The sequence below is a fragment of the Dunckerocampus dactyliophorus genome, chromosome 13, assembly GCF_027744805.1.
Source record: "Dunckerocampus dactyliophorus isolate RoL2022-P2 chromosome 13, RoL_Ddac_1.1, whole genome shotgun sequence".
NCBI lineage: Eukaryota > Metazoa > Chordata > Actinopteri > Syngnathiformes > Syngnathidae > Dunckerocampus > Dunckerocampus dactyliophorus.
Genome location: NC_072831.1, coordinates 5,595,250 through 5,618,667, shown reverse-complemented (window position 1 = coordinate 5,618,667; position 23,418 = coordinate 5,595,250). Strand labels below are relative to the sequence as shown.

General features: G+C 41.0%; 3 protein-coding genes across 5 annotated transcripts in view; 1 reads left to right on the top strand and 2 right to left on the bottom strand.

Moving 5' to 3' along the window:
* The first annotated feature begins 19 nt into the window (after nt 1-19).
* Nucleotides 20-7,419, top strand: lamtor3 (late endosomal/lysosomal adaptor, MAPK and MTOR activator 3). 2 transcript variants are annotated; one of them, XM_054797676.1, is made up of 7 exons: nt 20-102; nt 370-420; nt 707-741; nt 2,006-2,064; nt 3,526-3,659; nt 7,017-7,080; nt 7,169-7,419. In XM_054797676.1, exons 2-7 carry the CDS (start codon nt 412-414, stop codon nt 7,240-7,242), a joined length of 375 nt encoding a protein of 124 aa, XP_054653651.1. In that variant the 5' UTR covers nt 20-102; nt 370-411; the 3' UTR covers nt 7,243-7,419. The 2 variants fall into 2 exon arrangements, with proteins under 2 accessions (XP_054653651.1, XP_054653652.1); XM_054797677.1 differs by lacking the exons at nt 7,017-7,080; nt 7,169-7,419 and adding an exon at nt 3,743-5,868.
* Nucleotides 7,420-8,567: 1,148 nt separating this feature from the next.
* On the bottom strand, nt 8,568-20,220 carry dapp1 (dual adaptor of phosphotyrosine and 3-phosphoinositides). The gene is given in 9 exon segments (XM_054796713.1): nt 8,568-9,718; nt 9,934-10,021; nt 12,483-12,568; nt 12,645-12,707; nt 12,783-12,830; nt 15,295-15,425; nt 16,649-16,782; nt 17,575-17,697; nt 20,152-20,220. Coding segments are annotated over 9 exon segments (756 nt in total). The 5' UTR covers nt 20,211-20,220; the 3' UTR covers nt 8,568-9,694.
* A 2,066-nt stretch (nt 20,221-22,286) lies between these two features.
* Nucleotides 22,287-23,418, bottom strand: part of atp10d (ATPase phospholipid transporting 10D) — a 41,723-nt gene continuing 40,591 nt past the window's right edge. For both annotated transcript variants that reach the window (XM_054797082.1, XM_054797083.1), the window contains one exon: nt 22,287-23,183. In XM_054797082.1, coding sequence (XP_054653057.1) covers nt 22,988-23,183 — 196 coding nt within the window. In that variant the 3' untranslated portion in view covers nt 22,287-22,987. The remainder of the gene's footprint in view (nt 23,184-23,418) is intronic.

The following is a 23,418-nucleotide window of genomic DNA, read 5'->3' as shown; positions in this document are numbered from 1 at the left end:
GTCAACAATTTCTCCACCGGCGGAAAAAAAACAAAACAAGCAGGTCATGTGACTTGTGCTCGTGACGTGTAGTGCGCATATACGTTGCTGCACAAAATCAATGTAAGTTCGACAATAATTCAGACAAAGCAGACTTTTGAAGTCGGGTCTTGTTTCTCAAAACCTTTATTTTCATTTATGAGTTTTAATTTAAAGTGTATGGAACATGTAAACGGGATTAGGTGGCTATCGAACGCTATGGCTAGGTAGCTTGCGCGTCGTTGGCATTCACGTATTGCCATACAATTGGGTGCATTCATTGTTAAACTCAGCTGATCAGTGTTTATTTTTCTTGCTTGTCATGAACGTTGGATGTTTTGTCTTATACAGTCAGCAGGAGCTTTGCATGACACGAAGAGCAGACTTCCCACCATGGCGGATGTGAGTGTTAACTTTCACCGTTTCGCTGCTTCCTACATCGAGCTTCACTGCCATTTCATTACTTAGTTGTTTAGTTTTGTAGTTGTGAATGCACCACACACCTTTCGGGATTGTTTTATGTGTGTTGACAATTGGTGTAAAAGATGCATATTTGATGAGTTTTCACAATATTTACTATATTTTGTTCAATACAGGAGTAGTGTTCATGTAAAGGTGGTCGATATTTTTTTTTTTACATGTATGGTGGCATTCTTCTTTTTCCTTCTGACGTGTTTTTCTTCTGCAGGACTTAAAAAGATACCTGTACAAGCAATTACAAAGGTGTGTATGAGGGATGTTGTTAAAGCTGTTTGCTTTCATGTCCTCTCCAACCAGTTTCTTCAGCAGGTGATTTAATTGATGAGCTCCTTCCCTCAAACTGAAGGTGTTGATCATTAAAATCACCTGCTTTAGTGACTGGCTGGAAAGAAAACCTGCAGTGTCTCGGCCCTCCATGGCACGAGTTTGACACCCCTGTCCTAGGCCATAATAGATCTTAACTCATTCAGTCCCAGCCATTTTTCAAAGTTCAACCCCTTCAGTACCGGCCATTTGAGACAATTTTGAAACATGGCGCCTACCCAAAGAAAGATGAGACTCCCGTCTTTCATCAGAAAAAATAAGTTTGTTTCTACCTTTTTCTGTTCTTTACCAATCAGCAGTAGAACATAGGTAATACCAGTTCCCAACAAAAACAGGGAGAAAAACAGCTTTTTGTGAAAAAATACATTTCAAGCATACTGTAACTTTCACTGCGACAGCTGAAGCTGAAATATCTAAACAACTATACCACAACATAAACAAAAAAACAAAAACGGTTGTTTTACATCAAAATAACTATTTATTTACAAAATAAACTAAACTCTGTGCCCCCCCCCCACCCTCCCACACACCAAAATCAAAGCTCTCCCACTTCCTCCTTGCTGTCCAGGGCATTAATACATGCAAAAGCTCCATGTCGAGCTCTTACCAAAGGCACTTCTGTCACCTTTTGGCCATTTTTATGGCTTAAAACTGCATGAAAAGTGGCCGCTTTTTATTGTCCACTTTCGTCATCACCTCTTTTTGCCTCCCACGCAAAATGATGGTTTTAAAAAAACGCGTATAAATACGTCTTTGGTATTGAATGAGTTAATTAAGGAAAACTGCACTTTTTGGGGAATTTAGCCCATCGTCCCACAATGCTTATGTGAGACTTCAACACACGTCTCTGTCTTCTCTGTGCACCCTAAAGATACAAAACAGCTAAAAAGCGGCAGGTAATTACTGCACGTAATGGGACACGCCTATTCCGCCTACAAAAAACATAATTAAAACACGTCCAAAAACCTCTTTAACAACATTTTATTGTTGTATATACATGCTGTAATCATGCAGTAACAGGTACATTCATAATAACATGTAATACTTGCAGTATTTTGCTCTATTTTGTGCCGGATTGGGGATGATGGACAAAATTCCCTCAAAAGTGCAGTTTTCCTTTCAAGGGATCATAGAACATGCCATATTTTTATAAATAAATAATCCACCATCTCCTCTCACGCAGTGTTGAAGGTATTCATGCCATCGTGGTCACAGACAGAGATGGAGTCCCAGTTATCAAAGGTCAGTCTGGTACCGTTCACCCTCATCTTTTACCTGAAATGGTTTAAGCACCTAGGAGCGTGCCACAGACACTCAAAGTAACAGTGACTCGCAGTAACCTGGTATTCTGTCCAAACTGCTTGTAATGACAGTAAATTCTCGCACACCATTGTCTATCGAGACAGAAGGATGCCAGATGTGATTCAGCATCCATGGCCCTGCAAATTTGCATATTGGTATAAAAAAAATATACTGTATATACAGGGTCAGGGAAAATGATCTGACACATTTGTAGGTTAAATAAAAGGCAAATAAAGTAAAGAAACAAGAAATGTTATTTTCGAAAAGTACATACAGTATAATGCCATTCTGTTTCATTATGTTTTAAAAATTAAATCAGTCAAATGGGATCCATTATTGTCCAGTAGTTCTGAAGTTGGTAAGCCATAACAAGATGGTGTTTCCAGCTGGTACGGGATCATGTCTACCAAGAGACGGAACGCTCGTTGTAGCAGTTACAGATTCGTTTGTTTTGATAAACGTTTCCACAATGAAAGCGCGATGCTCACCAGTCCAATTCATGGCAGCAACTGAAAAAGAAACGAAAAACAATGGCATTATAAAGAAACAAAGCAAAATGGCATTATGTGAAAAAAATGGCATTATATGTACGTTTCGAAAATAAACTACTTTATTTTATTTGCCTTTTATTTAACCTACAAATGTGTCAGATCATTTTGCCTGACCCTGGAGATATGCAGTATATAATGTTTTCGTTCTTTTCATCTGAAAATAGGCTGTTTTCTTTCCGCAGCTTCAGCATAAAGCATGGTTGTGTTAACCTGGATTTTACCACACACACAAATAAAATGTGCCCATTTAAATTGCTAGCCACTGAAAGAAAGATTTGTGCATGTACGAAAGCCCGCTGTAGTCAAGACGTACAACAATATGAGTACACAGTATGAAATATTGCATAAAAACGGAATAATTAAATAAAAATATGCACAATTGGAGGAAAACAATGTCAATAAAATGCTGTAGGTTCAAAGTCCTTGATTATCGCCCATTGGCCTGATGTTTTTGGACAAAGTCACAAGTAAATGTGCAAGCAATGGCTATTTTCGGTTTCGGTTATGTTGATATGAGTCAGCCAGTCCGAGGAGCCCGGAGGTTCTGGAACTGTGGCTGTTTAGTTGTCGTTTCCCTGCTCAGTTCCACATTTCTTTAGCTGCAGAATTGCAGGAATTTGGTTCTTCTCTTTTTGTACTACGCTTGTTGACTCACATCTGTGTTTCCCCGACCACTATATTAGTTGTTTTTTTGTTTTTTTTTACACATGGCCAGATCACAACAGCGGTTCCTTTCAAATAGTGTGCGTGCTTGTGCCACCCTCCCACCACCTCATTACTACAAACCTCAGAGAAACACTGCACACGTTGCGCAGGTGTGATGTTGATACTGACATATTTCTTCCTGCAGTAGCCAACGATAATGCTCCTGTCCACGCTCTGAGACCTGGCTTCCTGTCCACCTTTGCCCTGGCCACAGATCAGGGCAGCAAGCTGGGCCTGTCCAAGAACAAGAGTATTATCTGCTACTACAACAGTTACCAGGTCAGTCCGCTGCTGTTCAACATCAATGGAAAGATGTTGAGTGAATTATTCCGAGTCATTGCATCGCCCTTTTCACTTTGCAGGGCAGAAAACACTCCACCACACAGCAGGCTAGGAACATACAGCGTGCCACAAAAGTGACGACACCACTCACATTTCTGCACATATTTGATTGTAACTTTTTATCGAAGTTATTTTGAGGGGACAGTAAATTTACACTGTTATCCAAGCTGTGCACTGACTACTTTACACCGTATCAGAGTGTCCTTTTATTTAGTGTTGTCCTATACGCATCCATTAATGTCTAAACCGCGGCATCAAACTATGAAAAGATAATAAAATATTGCAGAACTATGAGGGGCGTACAGACTTTTGTGACCTACTGGTCATACTAGGGGTGCAACAATACATGTATCTGTATGGAATTGTTGGATACAGTGGTCTCGGTTTGATAGCACTACCAATCAAACAATACTGTAACCCAGATATAGATGTCACATGACATCAGTCCGAAGCAATCAACGGCTAATATTGTGGCTGGCGGCAGACTGCGTCTCAAACGGCATGCAAAACTGCATTTTTCATCTTTATTATGCACATTCCGGGTAAACTAAGTCAGCGGTTGGACGCCTGTACATACAATAAAAGTCCTCGTTGCATTTGTAGCTACAAGGTCCATGTGAAACTTTAATAAAAAATAAGAAAAAATAAAAAAAAAAACTGAACTCCACTATGGAAATGGTTTTCATATGGCATAAGTTTTTTTTTTTTTAATGAGTTGCCTTGACTTCGGCAGTATTGTCATGACTAATTATGTATAATAATAATGTTGAATTGAGAATTATTTATTTTTTTGTTTTATTATTTTTATAAAGTGCTGTTTGTTTTATATGGTTCTAACTTCTAAAAAAGGACAGCAGGAAGTAAGGCAGGTGTAGCTGCACCACGTACAGTCATGGAAAAAATGATTAGAGCACCCTTGTTCACCTTCAGTTTCTTGTTCATTTTAATGCCTGGTACAACTAAAGGTAGCTTTGTTTGGACAAATATAACAATGACAACAAAATTAGCCCATAAGAGTTCAATTTTGTGGCAGTACAATGCTGTAGCTATTCATGTAAGAACTTAAGTGATTTTGGTAATTATCAAGAAAACCATGGAATTTGCTAGATATCAGCTCTTAAATTCAACTCTTATGGGCTATATTTGTTATCATCATTATAGTTGTCTAAACAAATGTACCTTTAGTTGTATCAGACATTAAAATGGATCAAGAAACTAAAGAAACAAGGGTGGTCCAATCATTTTTTCCATGAGTGTACAATACACTCCTGAAAAATCTTAAAAATCTTAGGACCAGTTGAAAAATTGCTAATATTTGCATTTTGCACATTTGGATCATAATGAGGTTTTAAGTAGAGCTACAATATGCAAAAGCAAGAAGGGGGAGTGAGACAAAAAAAAAATAGGAGCTTGTAATAAAAAAAAAAAAAAAAAAGAAATACCATAGGTTGTTTATCACCTGATCAAAAGTTTAGGACCATCGTTCACTTCAAAAATGGCTTTGGGCATGCTTGATGCGAGTGTTTCCAGGAGGCTCGTGGGAACATTGCTCCAAGTGGTGAAGATGGCTTCACCAAGGGCATCAACTGTCTGGAACTGATGGCCATTTTTATAAACTTCCCTTGCCATCCATCGTCAAATGTTCTCTATGGGATTTAAATGAGAGGAACATGCAGGATGGTCCAAAAGAGTGATGTTATTCTCCCTGAAGAAGTCCTTGGTCAAGTGAGCATTGTGAACTGCAGCGTTGTCCTGTTGAAGAACCCAGCTGTTACCACACAGACGAGGGCCCTCAGTCATGAGGGATGCCCGCTGCAACATCTGCACGTAAGCAGACGCCGTTTGACGACCCTGCACCACCTGAAGCTCCAGTGTTCCACTGAATGAAAAAGCACCCCAGATCATGATGGACCCCCCTCCCAGTGCCGGGTAGAAAACATCTCAGGTGGGATCTCCTTGTCATGCCAGTAACCTTGGAAGCCATCTGGACTGTCAAGGTTACATTTTTTCTCATCAGAGAATTAAACTTTTTTCCACCTTTCAATGTCCCATGTTTGATGCTCCCTGGCAAAGTCTAAACGGGCAGTTTTTTGGGTGTTGAAGGAGACGAGGTCTTTGAATTAGTTGTTTAGTTTTTAAACCCTTTTCCCGCAGATGCCGTCTGATGGTTATTGTGCTGCAGTCAGTACCAGTAAGGGCCTTAATGTGGGTTGAAGACCGCCCTGTGTCTTGATGGACAGCCAATCGGATACTCCGGCTCAGCTCAGGTGTGATTTTTATTTTTTGGGGGGGTCTACCACTTTTTTCTTCCATAATGCATAGGATCTTTAAAAAAAAATTAGACTGACTGTCTTACTGCTCCCAACCTCAGCAGCAATGGCACGCTGCGAGAGGCCTTGCTTATGCAGCTCGACTATCCGACCACGTTCAAAAAGAGAAAGCTTCTTAGCTTTAGCCATCAGGAGGGCATGACAGTGTGAATGCCTGACAGAAAATGAACATTTTGAGCAGATTTTGGCTTTTATAGCCGGTGTTCCTAAATTTTTGATCAGGTGATATATTTTTTTTTGTTTTGTTTTTTGTTTAAATTTCAAGCTCCAAATTTTTTTGTCTCACTCCCCCTTCTTGCTTTTGCATATTGTAGCTCTACTTAAAACCTCATTAAGATCCAAATGTGCAAAATGCAAATTCTAGCAATTTTTCAACTGGTCCTAAGATTTCGTTCAGTAGTGTATTTATGGGCTGTCACAAGATCTCGCAAGACAACAGTAATAAATAAATAAATTAACACACAGTAAACGAAAATGAACTTGCTCATTTTGCCAGCCTCAATACACTGCCATGTGCATGCGTGCCTGTTTTCCTCATCTCACGCCTCCGAACAGTCAGGAAGAGGATTCACTCTGTGCATTGCTGTCAGCACCTTGCCGTGTTTGTTCCATAGAACAACGCCATGAACAGAGTAAGCCCTTTTGTCAGTCATATAGTCTCATACAGTCTTGCTGGGTGGAGGCGGGGCTGGTAGCATACACACACAGTGCAGCAAAGTATAAGACAGTAGAAATGAAATTAGTAGGCCACCTTTTCATTCTACGTTTCTTAAAATAAATGTGAATATTTTGCTTCATCTCGTAGGCCCAATCTCGTATATCGTCTGGTCTCGTGAACCGAGTGTCTCATGACATTAATAAAATTAATCATAAAATAAATCCTCATTTTTTTGTTGTCTCTGTGTTCAACATTTTTTTTTAGAATGTCCTTCTGGATCAATAAAGTATCTGTGTATCTATCTAGATTGTGCAGTTCAATCGGTTACCCCTTGTCATCAGTTTCATTGCCAGCAGCAATGCCAACACAGGTAAGCATCTATCGAGGTCATCATGCATTGGTTTCACCTTCCTTTGCCATTTCCTCTTTGGTATATGAGTCTCATGTCTAATCCTCAGGCCTGATCATGAGCTTGGAGAAGGAGTTGGCTCCACTAATAGAAGAGCTGAGGCAAGTTGTGGAAGTGACATAAAGCCTTAAGGAGCCCGCAGCCGAATCTTCTGTCAAAGTGTCCCCATACTCACTGATTTGTTTCTTTTGGTTTGTTCATATATCTTGTGGGGAAACCTGTCTGAACCCACTGACAGTTGCAAGTAACTTCTAAGTGCTCCCTCACTTGAATCAACGTTCTTGCACTCTGTATGGGGGGGGGGGGGCGCAGGTTTCGTGTGTGAACGCAAGTCATAATAAAAGCTTGATTTCAGTACAAAATCTGATCTGCTGGTTGTAAGGTATCAATGTACAATTGGTGGTAGAAACAAGAGAAGGAACAAGACAGAAGAAAAATCATTGCATATTGGTATAAAAAATGGGGGGGGTCACTAGACAGAACACTGACTACAATCACAGGGCAAACACAAAAATGAAAGTGCAACATGTAACAGGTAATAAACAGAACAAGTACGACTACTATGAGGGATAATCAATGTCAAGGGAAACTGCTACTAGCTCCACAATAGACAAGAGACGAGACAAGTTCTTTGAGAATAATGACAGGTGCAGTTTAATAAAACGTGCACGCAAGGAGACAAATCTCTACAACCTGAATAGACAACTTCTACAGAAAGAGATGCTGCTGTGTAGGATGTGCATATGAGAGGGTAAAGGGGCTAAAGCCATCTTAAAATGCCCAAAGCTATTGAGTTGAACATGTGACAGATTTGTTTTGGAGACAAGAGGCCCCCAGCCTCAAGCAGATAGCAAGTGAGCGTAACAGCAGAAATGGCACAAGTGCGTTAGTATCGCGGTTATTAATAAATATAGCACTTTTCAAGGTACCCAAAGTGCTTCACAAAGAAGGGAACCCATGATGCATTCACTCCTCAGTCATGCACTGGTGGTGGTAGTGTACATCTGTAGGCACAGCTGCCCTGGGGTAGTCTGATGGAAACGTGGCACTGGAAGCAAAGTGGGTGAAGTGCCTTGCTTAAGGACACAACAACAGTGACTGGGTGGAGGATCGATCCAGCAACTTTCCGGTTTCAGGACAGCCTGCTCTACCGCTTAAGCCACTGCCGCCCAACGATTAAATGGTTCCGGATCCGACCATGAAGTGAATTTCTGTGAAGTAGGATTTAAGTGATTTGATTCGGTCGAAGGGATTTTTGTTTTACTCTGCATCCGTGGATGACTCCATGACTCCATGACTCCATGACTCCATGACTCCATGCAAGTTAAGGTAATGTAATGTCTCATCAATGTAACATTACTGTACTGACACCTAGTGGCCAGTGTAGAATACCACACATGACTTGTCTTTCAATATCAAATTAAAAATGCATTTTTGCAAAACAGCGATTGAGTGAGGGAGCAATGTTCAAACCGCAAAGTGGTGAAGGATTACTGTATCAGAAAAATCTAAGGGAATGGACACATTTTATGCAGTAGAGCAATAGCAAACTATATTTTCCTGACAATAAACAACAAAGTGTAAACACATAATTTTAGCAACTTTTTACAAAACAAGAGCTGCAAAGCATGCTGGGAAGTCACAAGCACTACCAGCGATCTGAGTGACACTGGCTCCCAGAATGCCTTGCTGTACTTTTTGTAAAATAGTTGTGTCAAAGTCCTCCCCCTCCGTTCACAGATGGTTTCTCTCCCCCACACACAATGCTGCCGCTTCATCCCTTGCTGAAACATGAAATCACTTCGCCTCTAACAAATAACCAAGGTATAGCCACTTTGGTTTCTGACGGGTCCATGACCATCTTTACATCTGGACTGGTTTATGGTTTAATTTATTTCAAACATGCACACAGTTTACATTGAAATGCTTCATGTTACAATTCACAATTCCACATTTCCGAAAAGGGGTGTGAAAAAGCTAAGCTTATTTAATCCTACCCCCTCTCCTTTCACATCAATTCCTAATACATTTGTTCACTTCCTGTATTTAATATACACTAATTCACTACTGACATTATTCTTCATATGATAAAAGCAGTCGAATGGAATGCTATCGACTGTTGTTGGCTGGAACAGACCCCACTAGATTGTATTTTAACAACTGTCATTTGACACCGTGAAAGAGCCTCCTCCTTTAGAGGATCAATACTTTGGATCCTGCACCAACTCCTCAGACTAGAGCTCTCCTATCTAGTCATTGAGCATGAACTGATGAAGGCTGCTCGGATGAGAGGTGAAACGTCTTCTAAGAACCCGAACAGTCCAGTTGCGATCGATTCAAGGCCCTCAGGGCTTCCTTTCAGCAAACCGAAGTGCCTATGAACTGTAATTTTATATCTGTGATCACTTTGGCCTACCATAGTTCAGGCTCGTGGCAGCTTCTGGTGTTTGTCGTCAAGTTAGTCACCTGGTTGAAACGTGATTGCAGACTTGTTTTATAGTCAGAATAATCAGGGAACTCTTCATTTCTGAGTGTTCTTCAGTGCAGAGCAGTGACGTGTTTTCAGTCGGTTGTGTCATTGACCTTTCTGTGCCTGTGACTGGGAAAAAGCAGTGATCTGTGAAACTGTATCCATAAGGGACTGTATGAGCATGGTCATAGTCTGTTAGAAGGAGGTTCAACATTGCACAAAGGACCCCTTTTTTTGCGCTGTGGAAAACTGCTATCTCAGAGGCCCAAACTTCCTTAAACCTACTTCACTATTGCAACACTTCGTTAGAGTTTTACAGATAGATGCAATGTGCAAAAGCTCACCAATTTCCATCTGAGGATCTTGATCCACTCATCTGCCTCGACACCAGTCTTTGCGCAGAGATAAAACGTCCTCTCAGGAAACACCAGACTGGAAGGTAATAATTACATGATTTCCGCAATTAGCATGAATATGATACAACAACAAGACGACCGTGGCACAGTGGAACCTTGGTTAGCGTCATTAATCCGTTCCAGAAGGTCGCACTCTAACCAAAACATACTCTAACCAAATCAATTTTCCCCAAAAGAAATAATGTAAATCCAATGAATTTGTTCCAGTAAGCCAAAAATGTTAACACAAAAGATGTTTTTATGGTTTTACATGCATAAAACAATTCTAAATGCATATAAATGATGGATGAAAGGGACAAATGAACATTTACTTTTCCCTTCATTGAAGACGTGACTGTTCCCAAAGACACAATGTGGCAGTGAGATCAACACCTTCCTCTTTAACACCACTTTTGCCCTGAGTTATTTCTTGAACTGAACAGTATTTCTCATCTCAATAAACCAAAATGGAGCCAACAAAAGTTGAAAACGCCAGCATTTTCATAAAGAAGTTGAGAAGAGGAAGGTGTTGATCTCGTTGCCACATTGTGTCTTTGGGAACAGTCACATCTTCAATGAAAGTGAAAGTAACCTTAAATTATTATTTATCCCTTTCATTCATCATTTATATGTATTTTGAATTGTTTTATGCATGTAGATCTATAATTGTAAAACTTTAAAAATGTGTTTTGTGTTGACATTTTTGAGTGTCGCTGACTCCCTTTTCCCGTTTCCATGTACAGTCGTCCCTCGCTACATTGCTGCCTCGCTCTATCGCGATTTTTCAAAAATGTATAAATGATCGCTGTTTCGTGGTTGACTACGGGCTATTATTAGTCAACAAAATATCGAAAGAAGTCATGCGTAGTAATGACTGAGGCAAAATGAAGCCATATATTTTTGACGTTAACCAGGCCGGAAGCAATCTTCCAATGTATATTGAAGGTGAATTTTTTACCAATTTTTAGCGCCCCCTGGAGGCCACTGCACTCTTCGCCTTGTTTGCCTACATTGCCTAATGGGCCAGCCGGCTCTGGGCACACAGCACACACCACATGTGCTCTTTACAAGCATATTTTAGAAGACAATTCTAGGGGACCTAAAACCGGAAAACATTTGTATCTTTTTGGGTGGGGATCAAAGAGATATTTTTTTCATGGGTGCCAAATCCCTGGCAGCACCCTCGCCCATACAAACTCGCACGTTGTCTACATGGTAGATGAAGCGTAGAAAACCACTGCATTTCTCCCCTCCCCCAGTTTCCTTCTGTTAATCTTTTCACTTCCCATTTCACAAACACTATAAATGACATATGCGCTTGCAGCGGGAAGTGAAATACAAAAACACCAGACTGCAGAGACCCCACACAGACCAGTTATGCATCCATGAAGCACACAAATTAGTCTTTGGCAAAAAACATGGTGAAAAAGACACAATTTGAAAGTGGAAGAAATACAACAGAACAGGAAGTCACCCTTGACCTGGAGTGCCGTGCAGTATCTCGCCATATTGGTGATTTTGAGAAAGGTCTGGGATCAGTCCAGAATTACAAAACAAAGGAGCTGGGATGGCAGCCACCAAGAAAACCACTGGCAACGCATTTTGCTGTCATGGATTGAGATCCTGTAGTGTCCACAAGGTCCCTCTGGTCTGACGTTTTCCAATAAACACCTGAATAGAGAATGCTCGGAAGACTGTGACACGGTCAGATGACCTCTTTGGCAACTACTCTACTCGCCCTGTTTGGAGGCAGCGAAATACTGAATATGACCCCAAGAACCCCATCCCTACTGTCAAATATGGAGGTGGAAACATTCTGCCTTGGACTGTTTCTCTGCCAAGAGCACAGGAAGACTTCACTGCATTGAGGGGCACCACTGAATCGTGGATGAGAACTTCTTGGCCTCAGCCAGAAGAAGATGGGTCTTTCAGCATGACCCAAAACCAAAGACACAGCCCTGGCAACAAAGGAGTGGATCAAGAAGAAGCACATTAAGGATCAAGAGTGGCCTAGCCAGTCTCCGGACCATAATCCCATTGAACCATAATCCCATACCAACATAATCCCAAACGACAACCTTCAAACATTCAGGATTTTTAGAGTATCTGCAAAGAGAGAGGACCAAAATCCCTCCTGAGATGTGTGCAACCATGGTGACCAACGAGGGTCTGACCTCCTAACTGTGTGAATATAAACATTGTGTCTTTGCAAGGGGTAAACTTACATAATCACAATCAACATAACAGGATGTCAACCACAGTTGGATTCATGCAGTCTATTAATAACACATAAGACGTGCACCATATTGTACGGATGTATGGAAAATGCAAATTGAGACAGAATTTTGGCGTAAATTCGACGTTAACCAAAAAAACCACACAAACCGGGGCATATGAGAATCGAGGTTCCACTGTACAGTTTTAATATACCATATAGGTAAAGAACGTGGCCCATATCGTGTCATCATGAATCACTTCAGACTCAACTCATTCTTTACCAGAAACAGTTGATTCTTTGCTGAGAGTAGTCAAACTGAACTGCAGAGCACGCTTTCAGGTCTAGGGTCCGAATTGGATCCTCATTCTGCAACAGACACCAAACTACAGCTTACACTTCCAGCAGGCATTGTACCAATTCACGTGTTTGGACATAAACTCACCATTTGGTCTTTGAAGTATTTCAGTTCGTATCTGCTTAGTGTGAACCATCTTTGCTTCCAGTTCTGCAAACCAAGCATTTGTTTATGTGGACAGCAGGTCATCAGGATGATTCAGACACGGTTGAGCTATGTTCATACCTTCACAATAGCCCCTTGTTTCAATAGGTATCCTTCTTTTGTACCGAGCTAAAAATACAACAATTGACATAAACGGGTCAGTCAAGTTCTCAGTTTCAACTTTGCTTACTTTCAACAGCCTTTTCTCTGACTTTTCATTGTGTTTGGTGTTTCGCTTTGGGTGAAGTCTGTTATATGAACCACTACACGACCAGTGACCCAGGTTACATGCACAATTTGACAGAACAAAATGACAGAGTATGACAAGAGGTTTGAGTTACCTCAAGACAGGTCTAGAACCACACTCCCCACATGTTCAATAAAGCCAACTGAACCCCACATGAGCAAGCACTTGGCGACAGTGTCAAGGAAAAACTCCCTCCTAGGAAGAGACTTTGAAAAGAAGGCAGACTCACTGGTTGGGATGGAAAAAGCAGTCCCTTCAATCCCTCCAGATTGGAAGAGGGATGAGAAAACACTGTGTGTAACAATAATAGTACTACGATCATCGCAATCATGATGATGAGGATCTGTTTTTAACATGGCTTGTATTACTAAACGCTAGTAGTACTTGAATGACGATAGGAAATGTAATTGCTTTGTTTTTGGATGCTCCGACTACAGGGCAGAAATACACAGGTTACTAACATACGACACGGATGAGAATGTACTGTACATAGGGCTGCAACTAACAATTATTTTCTTAGCCAATGAATCTGATGTTTGTTGTTTCAATTAATCGAGTACTGGTTTGGTCCGCAACATATAAAAAAAAAAGAGGCACTGTTTTGTTTTGTCTAAAACACATGACATAACACCCGTGTAGTCACCTTTGCACTTGTATTCCCCAATATAGTAGATATAACAAAAGAAAATAAGCCATTTAGGACTCATGCTTGTGGATCGGAAGTGACGTCGGGGGTTCAGAATTGAGTTTTAGCTTGGCGTGGGTGATGGCTGCAACATTAGCCTGTGTTTTTATTAGGGAGTATTGTGCCTGCTGTGGGATAATTCAAACCTGCAATAAAAGCCTGTTGTTCCGGCCATCAAATCTGGTGCTTGTATGTAACACCAAACATTACAGTAACATCACTGACACCCAGTGGAAAAAAAATGCTTAAATATACATATATTTCTCTTTACTAATAATAGGCAATTTTCAACCATAAACCCTCATGACTTATTAATTAATACAGTGAATTAAAATAAGCCACAAAAATACATTGAGAGGAAAAAACAGACTTGTACGTATATAAGCCACACCAGACTGTAAGCCGCACATGCCCACGTCATATAATGGCATACTGTGGTGCACACGAGTTTGTGAGGACCAGGCAGCTTTTTATTTGACAGGCGCCAATCATGAGCTATGAAAAAAAACACACAATGAGCTTGCAACTCATTGGAAATCACAGGAGGTCATTACTCAATATAACAGTCTGACTCACGGTGTCATCTTAAAAAGAACACGAAAGTCATCACACACCAACTTAACACTCCAAAGCTTTGCCTAGGAAATATACAAACAAGCACCAATACAAGTTCAAAATGGAAAAAAAAACAACTATTTTAAAGTTTTCCCTTAATGTATTGCATCTCAGCAAACCATTTCATTGGAGGACTAGCAGAATAGAAAATGGATGAATGGATGGATGGCGCTGCAATGCTGTCTCTGTCCACCAGAGGGATGCTGACGTCACTGCAGCGCCCCAATGAGTGTGTTGCTAAGACGCAATGCATTATGGAACAACTTTTTTGCATTTAACTCATATTGGTACTTGTTTGTATATTTCTCAGGTATAACTTTCGAGTGTTAAGTTGCTGTGTGATGAGTTTAGTGTTCTTTGTAAGATGGCACCGTGAGTCAGACTGTTATATTGAGTAATGACAAGCTCGTCATGAGTGCACTGATAGCTCATGAACGTAGCCATAAATTAGCTGCACCGTTGTATAAGCTGCAGGGTTCAAAGTTTAAGAAAAAAGTAACGGCTTATACACCAGAAATTACGGTATATTATTGAAAAACAGTGCTAGAATGAAACCGTGAAATTGGAAGCACAAAGTGGGGAGGGATTGCTGTATTGTTAAATTGTTCACAAATGACTTTTTATTTTATCAGTTCAATTCATCAGTGATAAATGTTGTGGTTTGCCTAAAATCACTCAATGATCTTGAAACATTTCCAGTATCAAATCAAATCGGAGAAATGGTGGAAATTTGCCGAAAACCTTTAAATAGGCACCAAGCAGTCATCAACAAAATTTGTATCAAACCATCTTGAGTCATTTGTGGGTGTGGTTGTTTTGCTTGATAGCCTGGCCTGAGCTTACATTTAAATATGCAACAATAAACTTGGTTTACCACTTTTCTATTCAGTTCATTCCATATTAGTGTAGTGTTGAACTTGTAGTAGTAATGTGAACTTGGGGGAATCATCACATTTAAATCATATAAAGTGTTTCATGAACATTATACCTAGGTTTTAATAAAGTTAGAATAGTCACGATCAAATCAGAGGTTGAGAGAGTCTTACCGCGGGTGCAGTTGCTACAAGGTCGTTTTCTGTGCGCCCCGTCTGCAGAGCTGTGTGAACCCGCACAGACTCGTAGATGGATGGCTCTTCCACTCTCCACGGGTACGGACACTTCAGGACAATGAGAGTTCCTGGGAATAGGGAGGTGACAATAGAGCATCAAAGTATCATGTGGCTCTTTTAATGACTTGACACTTTTTGACACAGTCCCGTTGAAAAATGCAAGTTCTCAATCGATTCAACTAGGGATTCTCCGATCAGGGTTTCATGCTGCCGATTCCCATACCAATCCCTTCAGTGGGGACTTGACCAGCCATAGTTTTTCTTGGCAGACACTGTAAGGGCCAGCATTCTTAAATAATGAGAATAATAATATTTAGGTAACACTTTACAATAAGGTACACAAAATTATAGTAGTCAATGAGGAACAAGCCTATCTAACACTAATGCTAACCACTACTCATTAGTTACTCATTAGTTCCTCAGTAACTAGTCTAAATTTATGTGCCTTAGTTCCTCAGTAACAACTCTACTCATTAGTTCCTCATTAGTTCCTCAGTAACTACTGTATTTTTGTGTACCTTATTGTAAAGTGTGACCGATATTTTTTGTCATACGGTTCCATTTACCCAGGCTAAGATTCAAACCACAGTCCTCCACACCACACCAAGCAGCTGCTTCAAAAAATGACCTGTTACATTATACATAAGTGTCAGGTAGTATATGTAAGTTCCTTTTTGGCTGAAGTGCAGCATTAATAGTGCCAGCTTGTAGTTGAACAATGCCAGGTCACTGTTTTTGTCTATTTACGTCTGGGCTGTCCGGGGGAGCCCCTTTGATATTTGTAATAATTGTATCCATATACAGTATCTAAAGACAAATATTTGTGTTTTTATTAGTTATTAGCGTCAACATTTTTGCTTTTTCTAGTTACATGATGCCTTTTGCTCTATTTCTCCACTTTTGCTGGGTTTTTGTTGATTTTATTTCTGCAATGAGCCCTTTCCACAGATGGCCCATGGGCCACACCCATGCATGTTTCGCCAGGAAGGGGAGGTATTGTGTGTGTGTGTGTGTGTCCAAGCTCTGTGTTCTTGGCTCTGTCGCCTCCCAGTGGAACTGGAAGAGGTCGCCAGGGACCGGGAAGTCTGGACTTCCCTACCGAGACTGCTGAAAATGGTTGAATGGATGGATGGACGTCACTCGCTGATGCTCGGAACACCAAGGTAGGTTGGATTGGAAGGTTTATTGTATGTGTAAAGCACTTAATGTGTGGTTCCAGTCCTGACTTGTGCACTGCCACATTTAGGCAATGACAAAGAACATATTAGTGAATCCGGCCCATTGTGTTTACCTGTTTCACTTCCCACCAGGGGCTTATTGGCGAAGTGGCTGATAAAGTCCTGAAGAGTTGCAAATGTGTTAAACCCAAACACATAGGCGTGGTCTCTGCGTGTCACGTGTTAATGCTTGACCGACTCCCTTGCCCTGCAGAATGCATCGGAAACATAACAGTAACTGAATAACTTACCTAACACTTCTGAAGGTTTTCAGTGCACTCGTAGTCTCTAGCTGTTAAAGTGAGTTCTGAATGTCAGCTTTGGAAAAGTTATATTTTTTTAAGCATAACTGTGTCATTTATAGTACAGTACACAAAATCCAAACGTGGCTGGTAGAACTGACCTGAGATGACTTTTGAAGGAATATGATAGTCATACAGTTGCATGTGTTGCACATTTTTTGAATGAGTATGCAGTATTGAGTTTTTCAACCATGTTTCTGCCCGCTATGAAATACTTGTAGGATATACTATACAGTACTTATCCATAGGTCATGTAGGTCTGACTGGAGAGCTCCAATACTAGGCAGTAGAGGATTTGTTTATTCGAGATACGTGTTGTTGAGTCCTGGGGCCTCATCCTTAAAAATGTGTGTACATCCAGAAACCCAAAATGTGCATACGGACAAAAATATTTAGAGTTATAAAAAGTGGCGTACGCACACATTCACGCAATTTGTGGTTCAGAGATTCCACCTTGAGTAGAAGTGTGCGTACTCAAGTTACGCCCTTTCCACGGCTCCGCTTCACCATAGAAGGTGAATGCAAAGTGACTCATAAATGTTGCGTCCATATTTAAAGAGCCTTGATTGCGTGGTTACGATGGCCGCTATCAAATTGATTAAAACATAAGAATATGCCGAGGAGGGTAACGACGGTATTTCCATGTAGGATCACCCATACGCCCCTCCCTTCACTTTCTAATGTAGACAAAGACTGACCTGACAGACAAGGCAAAATAGCCGGGGCCTTCATTACTGTTTCTCAGGAGGTAGCTTCCATCGATTCCATTGGACAAGAGGAGAGCCTCAGCGGCATGACGGGACAGATCATAGTGGTACCACCTGCAATGAAGACATGCGGAGATATTAGGAGTACATTGGCACTTTCAGTACTTAGTGCTGCAGTGGATCCTGGTAAAGTCGGTCCCGCTCACACCACCAACCCGTCTATATCACGACACCTCATCAAGTCCCTGTCCCCTCTGGTATCGTTATTATTTTTAAAAGGTTAACTTTTAACCTTCAGTTAACGTCGACATGCACGGTCAACCACTTTTCCCAAAATGAAACTCAAGACCCAAATGGGTCATTTCTATGAATATTCTTTTGTACATGTCGGCATGTGGTATGTATATAACTTCCTCATAATTGCTAAGGCTCTTGAAACAGCATCACTGTTGCCTAGCTACATAGCCTTAAAACGAGGACACGGTGACTTCCTGTTCACTGCAAATGAGCTTCCCACCAATATACAGTGATCCCTTGCCCCTTTGTGCTTCGAATTTCATGGCTTCACTCCATTTTTCAAAAATATATTAACCATTAAACCATGCTGTTTCGTGGTTAAATACGGCGTATTAGTCAGAAATATGCATATTTAAGCAAATGTTATGGGGGTTTTTTCCGAGCATAAAAAGTATTCTTCACTGGTCACTATGTATCAGTAATGTTATTGTAATGTTCGGTGAGACACACAAGCACCAGACTTGATCACCGGAACAACAGGCTTTTATTGCACGTTTGAATTATCTCAGAAGAGGCACGATAATCCCTAATAAAAACACGGGCTACTGTGTACTAAAACTTTATTCCGAACCCCCAACGTTATGGTAACGGTAATGGTTTCATTTTATTTGAACATGCAGACAAGTTACAATGGAATTCTGGTTATGGAACCGGCCCTGAGCCGGAGGATCTGATTGGCTGACACGGGACGATCCTCGGCCCAAATCAAGGCTGTTACCGGTGCCGTGTGCAGTCCAATAACCATCACACGTCGTCTGTGAGAGAAGGGTTTTAACAATAAAAAACAACTTCAAAGGCGTTGTCTCTTCAATGCCTCAAAATTTCCGGTTATTCTCTGATGAGAAAAACCTTGACGGTCCTGATGGCTTCCAACATTACCGGCATGGCAAGGAGATCCCACCTGAGATGTTTTCCACACGGAACAGTGGAGGGGGCGCCATCATGATCTGCAATGCTGGCGTTCAAAAATGTCCTTTTTTTGAACATTTCAGTTTATTTTTAAGAGGTTTTTGGGGTTTAAATTTTTTTGCTGGTCTTAAACTTTTGATCAGCCTCCATCCATCTTCTACCGGTTATCCAAGGCCGGGTTGCGGTGGCAACGGTCTAAGTAGGGAAGCCCAGACTTCCCTCTCCCCGGCCACTTCGTCCAACTCCTCCCGGCAGATCCTGAAGCGTTCCCAGGCCGGTTGAGAGATATAGTCTCTCCAACGTATCCTGGGTCTTCCCCGAGGCCTTCTACCAGTGTGATGTGCCAGGGAGGTGTTCAGGGCATCCTGACCATCCTCTGCAAAAAGCAGAGACTCAATCGTACAGCCACCAAACCGGAACCCCTCAACGCGCTGGCTGCGCCAGAAATTATGTCCATAAAAGTAATGAACAGAATCGGTGACAAAGGGCAGTCCTGGCGGAGTCCAACCCTCACTAGAAATGGTTCTGACTTATTGCCGGCAATGCGAACCAAACTCTGACATCGGTCGTACAGGAAACGAACAGGCTTTCATCAGCCTACGTCTGTTTTTTAATTGCAGAAAACTGTTTACTCATAAATGTTTTTGTCTTACTGCCATTTCTTCTTTTTGCTTCTATCCACTGTCTCTTTTCCTCTTCATTTATTCAGGTGCCATACCCTAACATTTGTTGTCAGTTTGTATAATTTGTGTAATTGTATAATTAAACAAATTCAATTCATAGCTGCCCTGTTGTGGACTGTTGACCAGACCAGGGTGTACCCTGCCAGTACAGTAAGTTGAAATAGGCTCCGGCTCACCTGTGACCCTGAACAGGATCCAGTAAGTTTTAGAAAGTGAACGCCTCCATTTCACAGCGTTAATTTTCAAGCAAACCACAGAGGAGATTCCGTTCATACAGAAAGCGAAGCTGTTTATGTATGTGCAGTATGTATGCTACTGTACGACTATACAGTGTAGTACTTGTAGCACCGTAGCTGGTTAACACAGTTGAGTGGGTCACTCATTTGCCTCGTGGTGTCATGTCAGCTGTCAGCATTTCAACAGCACAAATTTGATCAAATATTTGCAAAGTCAACAGGAAACATTTTTCAATCAACTAGTGCAAGACTGCTTGCATCATGACAAATCAACTCGATTCACTGCTGTATTTGAATGTTTCTATGTGCACCTCCATCAAGTGTGCGTAGTATCAGACAGTTGAGAAGGCTGAAGTAGTAAACTTTCTGAACAGTCCGCCCCTCATATTGCAGTGTATTTTAGTGGATATGCTATTGTTAAGTTATAATCCCGAAGTCCTTACCCCAATGTCTCGAGCTCATCACTCATATCCTCAGAGGATGCACGACTGGAGAAACTCATCTCGCGGAGAGGATCCACACACTGTAAAAACGTCTGCTGATGAGTCACTGTTTTCAAGCCCGTCGGCATGCTGAAGTGAAACCACACAGGCACGCCTAACAGGAAGTACATTTAAAATCAGTGGATAGGCTTGAAAAGGTTATGTCGGCACAGTAATCCCTGGTTTATCGCGGTTGCTTCAGGACCCGACCTTGATAAGTGAATTTCCACAAAGTAGGCTTCCTTATTTATAAATGGAATACTTGTATTTAGTGGTTACCTGTGTTTAGTGAATAGAAAACCGGTTTGACATTCTAAATACAATTATTAGAGCCCTCTAGACATGAAATAACACCCCTGTAGTCACCTTTAGACTCATATGACCCAATAAAGTATACATAATAAGAGAAAATATGTCATTTAAGACTAAGTAAGTCTCATGTGCGTTGCTATAAATGTCATCCTGTGCTCGGAGCTCAGTGAGGGGCAGACAGGAAGTGAGGTTAGGGGTTCAGAATTGAGTTTTAGCTTGGTGTGGGTTATGGCCGAAACAGTAGCCCATGTTAGGGATTATTGTGCCTGTTGTTAGATAATTCAAACCTGCAATAAAAGCCTGTTGTTTCCACAATCAAGTCTGGCCTTTGTGTCTCTCATCAACCACTACTGCCACCTAGTGACCAGTGTAGAATACTACATATTGTCATGTCTTTGAATGCTTTCATATTTGTATTTTGCTTCATTTTTCTACTTTTATGCTTGAAAATACTTTATTTTGGAAAAAAAAAATGTAAAATTTGCTTAAATATGCATATTTTTGAATAATCACGGGTCAGATTTAACCTCAAAACAGCAGGATTTAGCGTAGTTTCTGGTCTATCGAACACACTGGTATTTAAGCCACACCTACAAAATTTAAAGAAAAAAACAGATTTGTTCACAGATAAGCCGCATGTTTCCACGTCGTGACATTAGATATTTAGTACACAGAAAGATGTTACACATAAAGGTAAACAGAAATAACCCACCAGAAGTCATGCTGTCATTGCCGTCTTGACCCTTCTCTTTAAAAGACCAGACGTCTTGTTGTTGAATGAGCTTACGATGGAACATGGAGCTTGGCCCAGCACGGTGCACTGTGGTCGGACAAACTCTCGAGCACCCCGGAGGTCGGTAGAACCAGGATAGAGAGCTGGTGGAGCCACTTGGCCTGGCCCAGCAAGGTGCACTGTAGCGCACGGACACATCTCCCATATTTAATATAGTATATTTTCTCCAAGGACAAAACAAAAAAAAAAGTATTACTACTATTGCTAAGTTAGCACGTACCCCATGAACATGATAGCCACTTGTAGCTTCCCTGTCAGACAAAAACGAGCTCCGAACTAACCACATTGCTTGTTTGATTTAAAGACAAAATGTCACTGTGGTAAAAAAGTCACATTTGGAGTCCGAAAACTGTAGCTAGGTGCATTATTTTAGCTAGCTAGCGCTGCCATTTTGAAGCAGGCAAAGTGTGTAAACAAAGATGCCAGAAAAGTCGAACCGCACTGGACATTAGAAACATTGCATTTTACTCTGCCACCACTGATACAGGATGGGGGCCAGCCCAAATATGACCGCCTACATTAGTTTAACAATACACTACATAACTGCATGCGTGTGTGTGTGTGTTTTGTCAGTAAGTTTGTTTTTGTCTTTTTTTGTATAATTTATTTAAAAGCTCTTGACATTCCAATTCCAATGTTTAATACTCTTCAGAAATTAAAGTGTATTCTTTTTGATATGATGTATTCTCATTATTATGCCATATGATTAATGAAAAAAATGGTCTCCAAAAAATATTGTCAATAATATCGATTATCAACAATAATTTGTAGGACAATTATCGACCAGCAAAATTTGTTATCGTGACAGGCCTAGGAGAATGTGGTGTGGGTCATGCCGTTCAGATATTATGTTGGCTTGTCGTCAGAGCTCAATTCTGGTCACATAACAGCGACATCATCGTTTTTGTAAAGCAGTGTTTTGCGTGTCTGCACGCAAATGACAAGCTGAAAAAAAAAGCATTTTTGAAATATTTCTTTAATATTTCAACTCTATGCAACCAAAATGACATTATTTTTCCTCACATTACATGTTCATTTTCATCAATTTGTGACTTTTTTTCCTCGTAAGAATACGACTTCTTTCTCTTAGTATTTTGACTTTATTCTTGCAAAATGTCTCATGGTTTATTCCATTTCTGCTTGTTGTTTTTTTTTTAATATATCATTTTGTAAATATTTCAACTTTCTTGTGGTAAATTTTCATCTCGTAATTAGGACTTTATTCCCATAATATTTTGACATTATTCCTGTAATATTATGACTTTCCCACTACCATAATTTTCCAAAAATGACAGCATGGCAGTAGCCTCTGGCGCTACATGAGTTCGGCTCTGGGGAGCTGTGGTTCAGTGTGGCAGTGTAGTGCTGTCCCAAACCAATTACTGTTGTTGCGCACTTACCAGAAATATTACGGGTTCAAGTAGTGCTTCATAGAAAGAGTGCTCCCGCTATGTCAACTGCGATGTGTATTCACTTGTGTTGCCAGCTATTTAGACAATATTCTGTTGACTCATTTTCAGACGACAGCTGACTAATTAAGCTGGAACTACTACAAAGTTTTATCCAAGTCTCATTTCTGGAGTATTATCTCTTGTGAAGATCAGTCCATCCATCCTGTGCTCAATAAGTCAAGCAAATACTGTAAACAGACAAAACAACATTGCAACAACCTTACATGTGAACTTTTCATTATCAAAAGACGACAGATTCTGTGCTGTGCTCCAGGCTGGTGTCGTCAGCATGCTCTGGCCGCCTGTTCGTCACACAGAGCTTCAAGTTCCGGTGACGCATTCTTCTGTGGTACTCCTCCGGTTCTACTTTGTCCCCGTAAGCCGCTTGCATCGGAGCAGGCCCGTGCATTGTGTTGTAAAGGGCACGGAACAGGAGTCTGCAGAGGAAGCGGACACAGCATGGACACCATCTGAGTTGTCTAAAACTACTCAGTAGAGAAATCCCTCGTTTATTGTGGTTATAATTGGTTCCAGTCCCAACTGATTATGTCAGCCTGTCTGAGGGGTGTCCACTGTCCATATTTACACATACGGTATACACAGGGTGTCCCTAAAGTCTGGGCATACCTACATGGCCCTGTATGAAAAAGTGATTGCCCCCCCTGTTAAAAC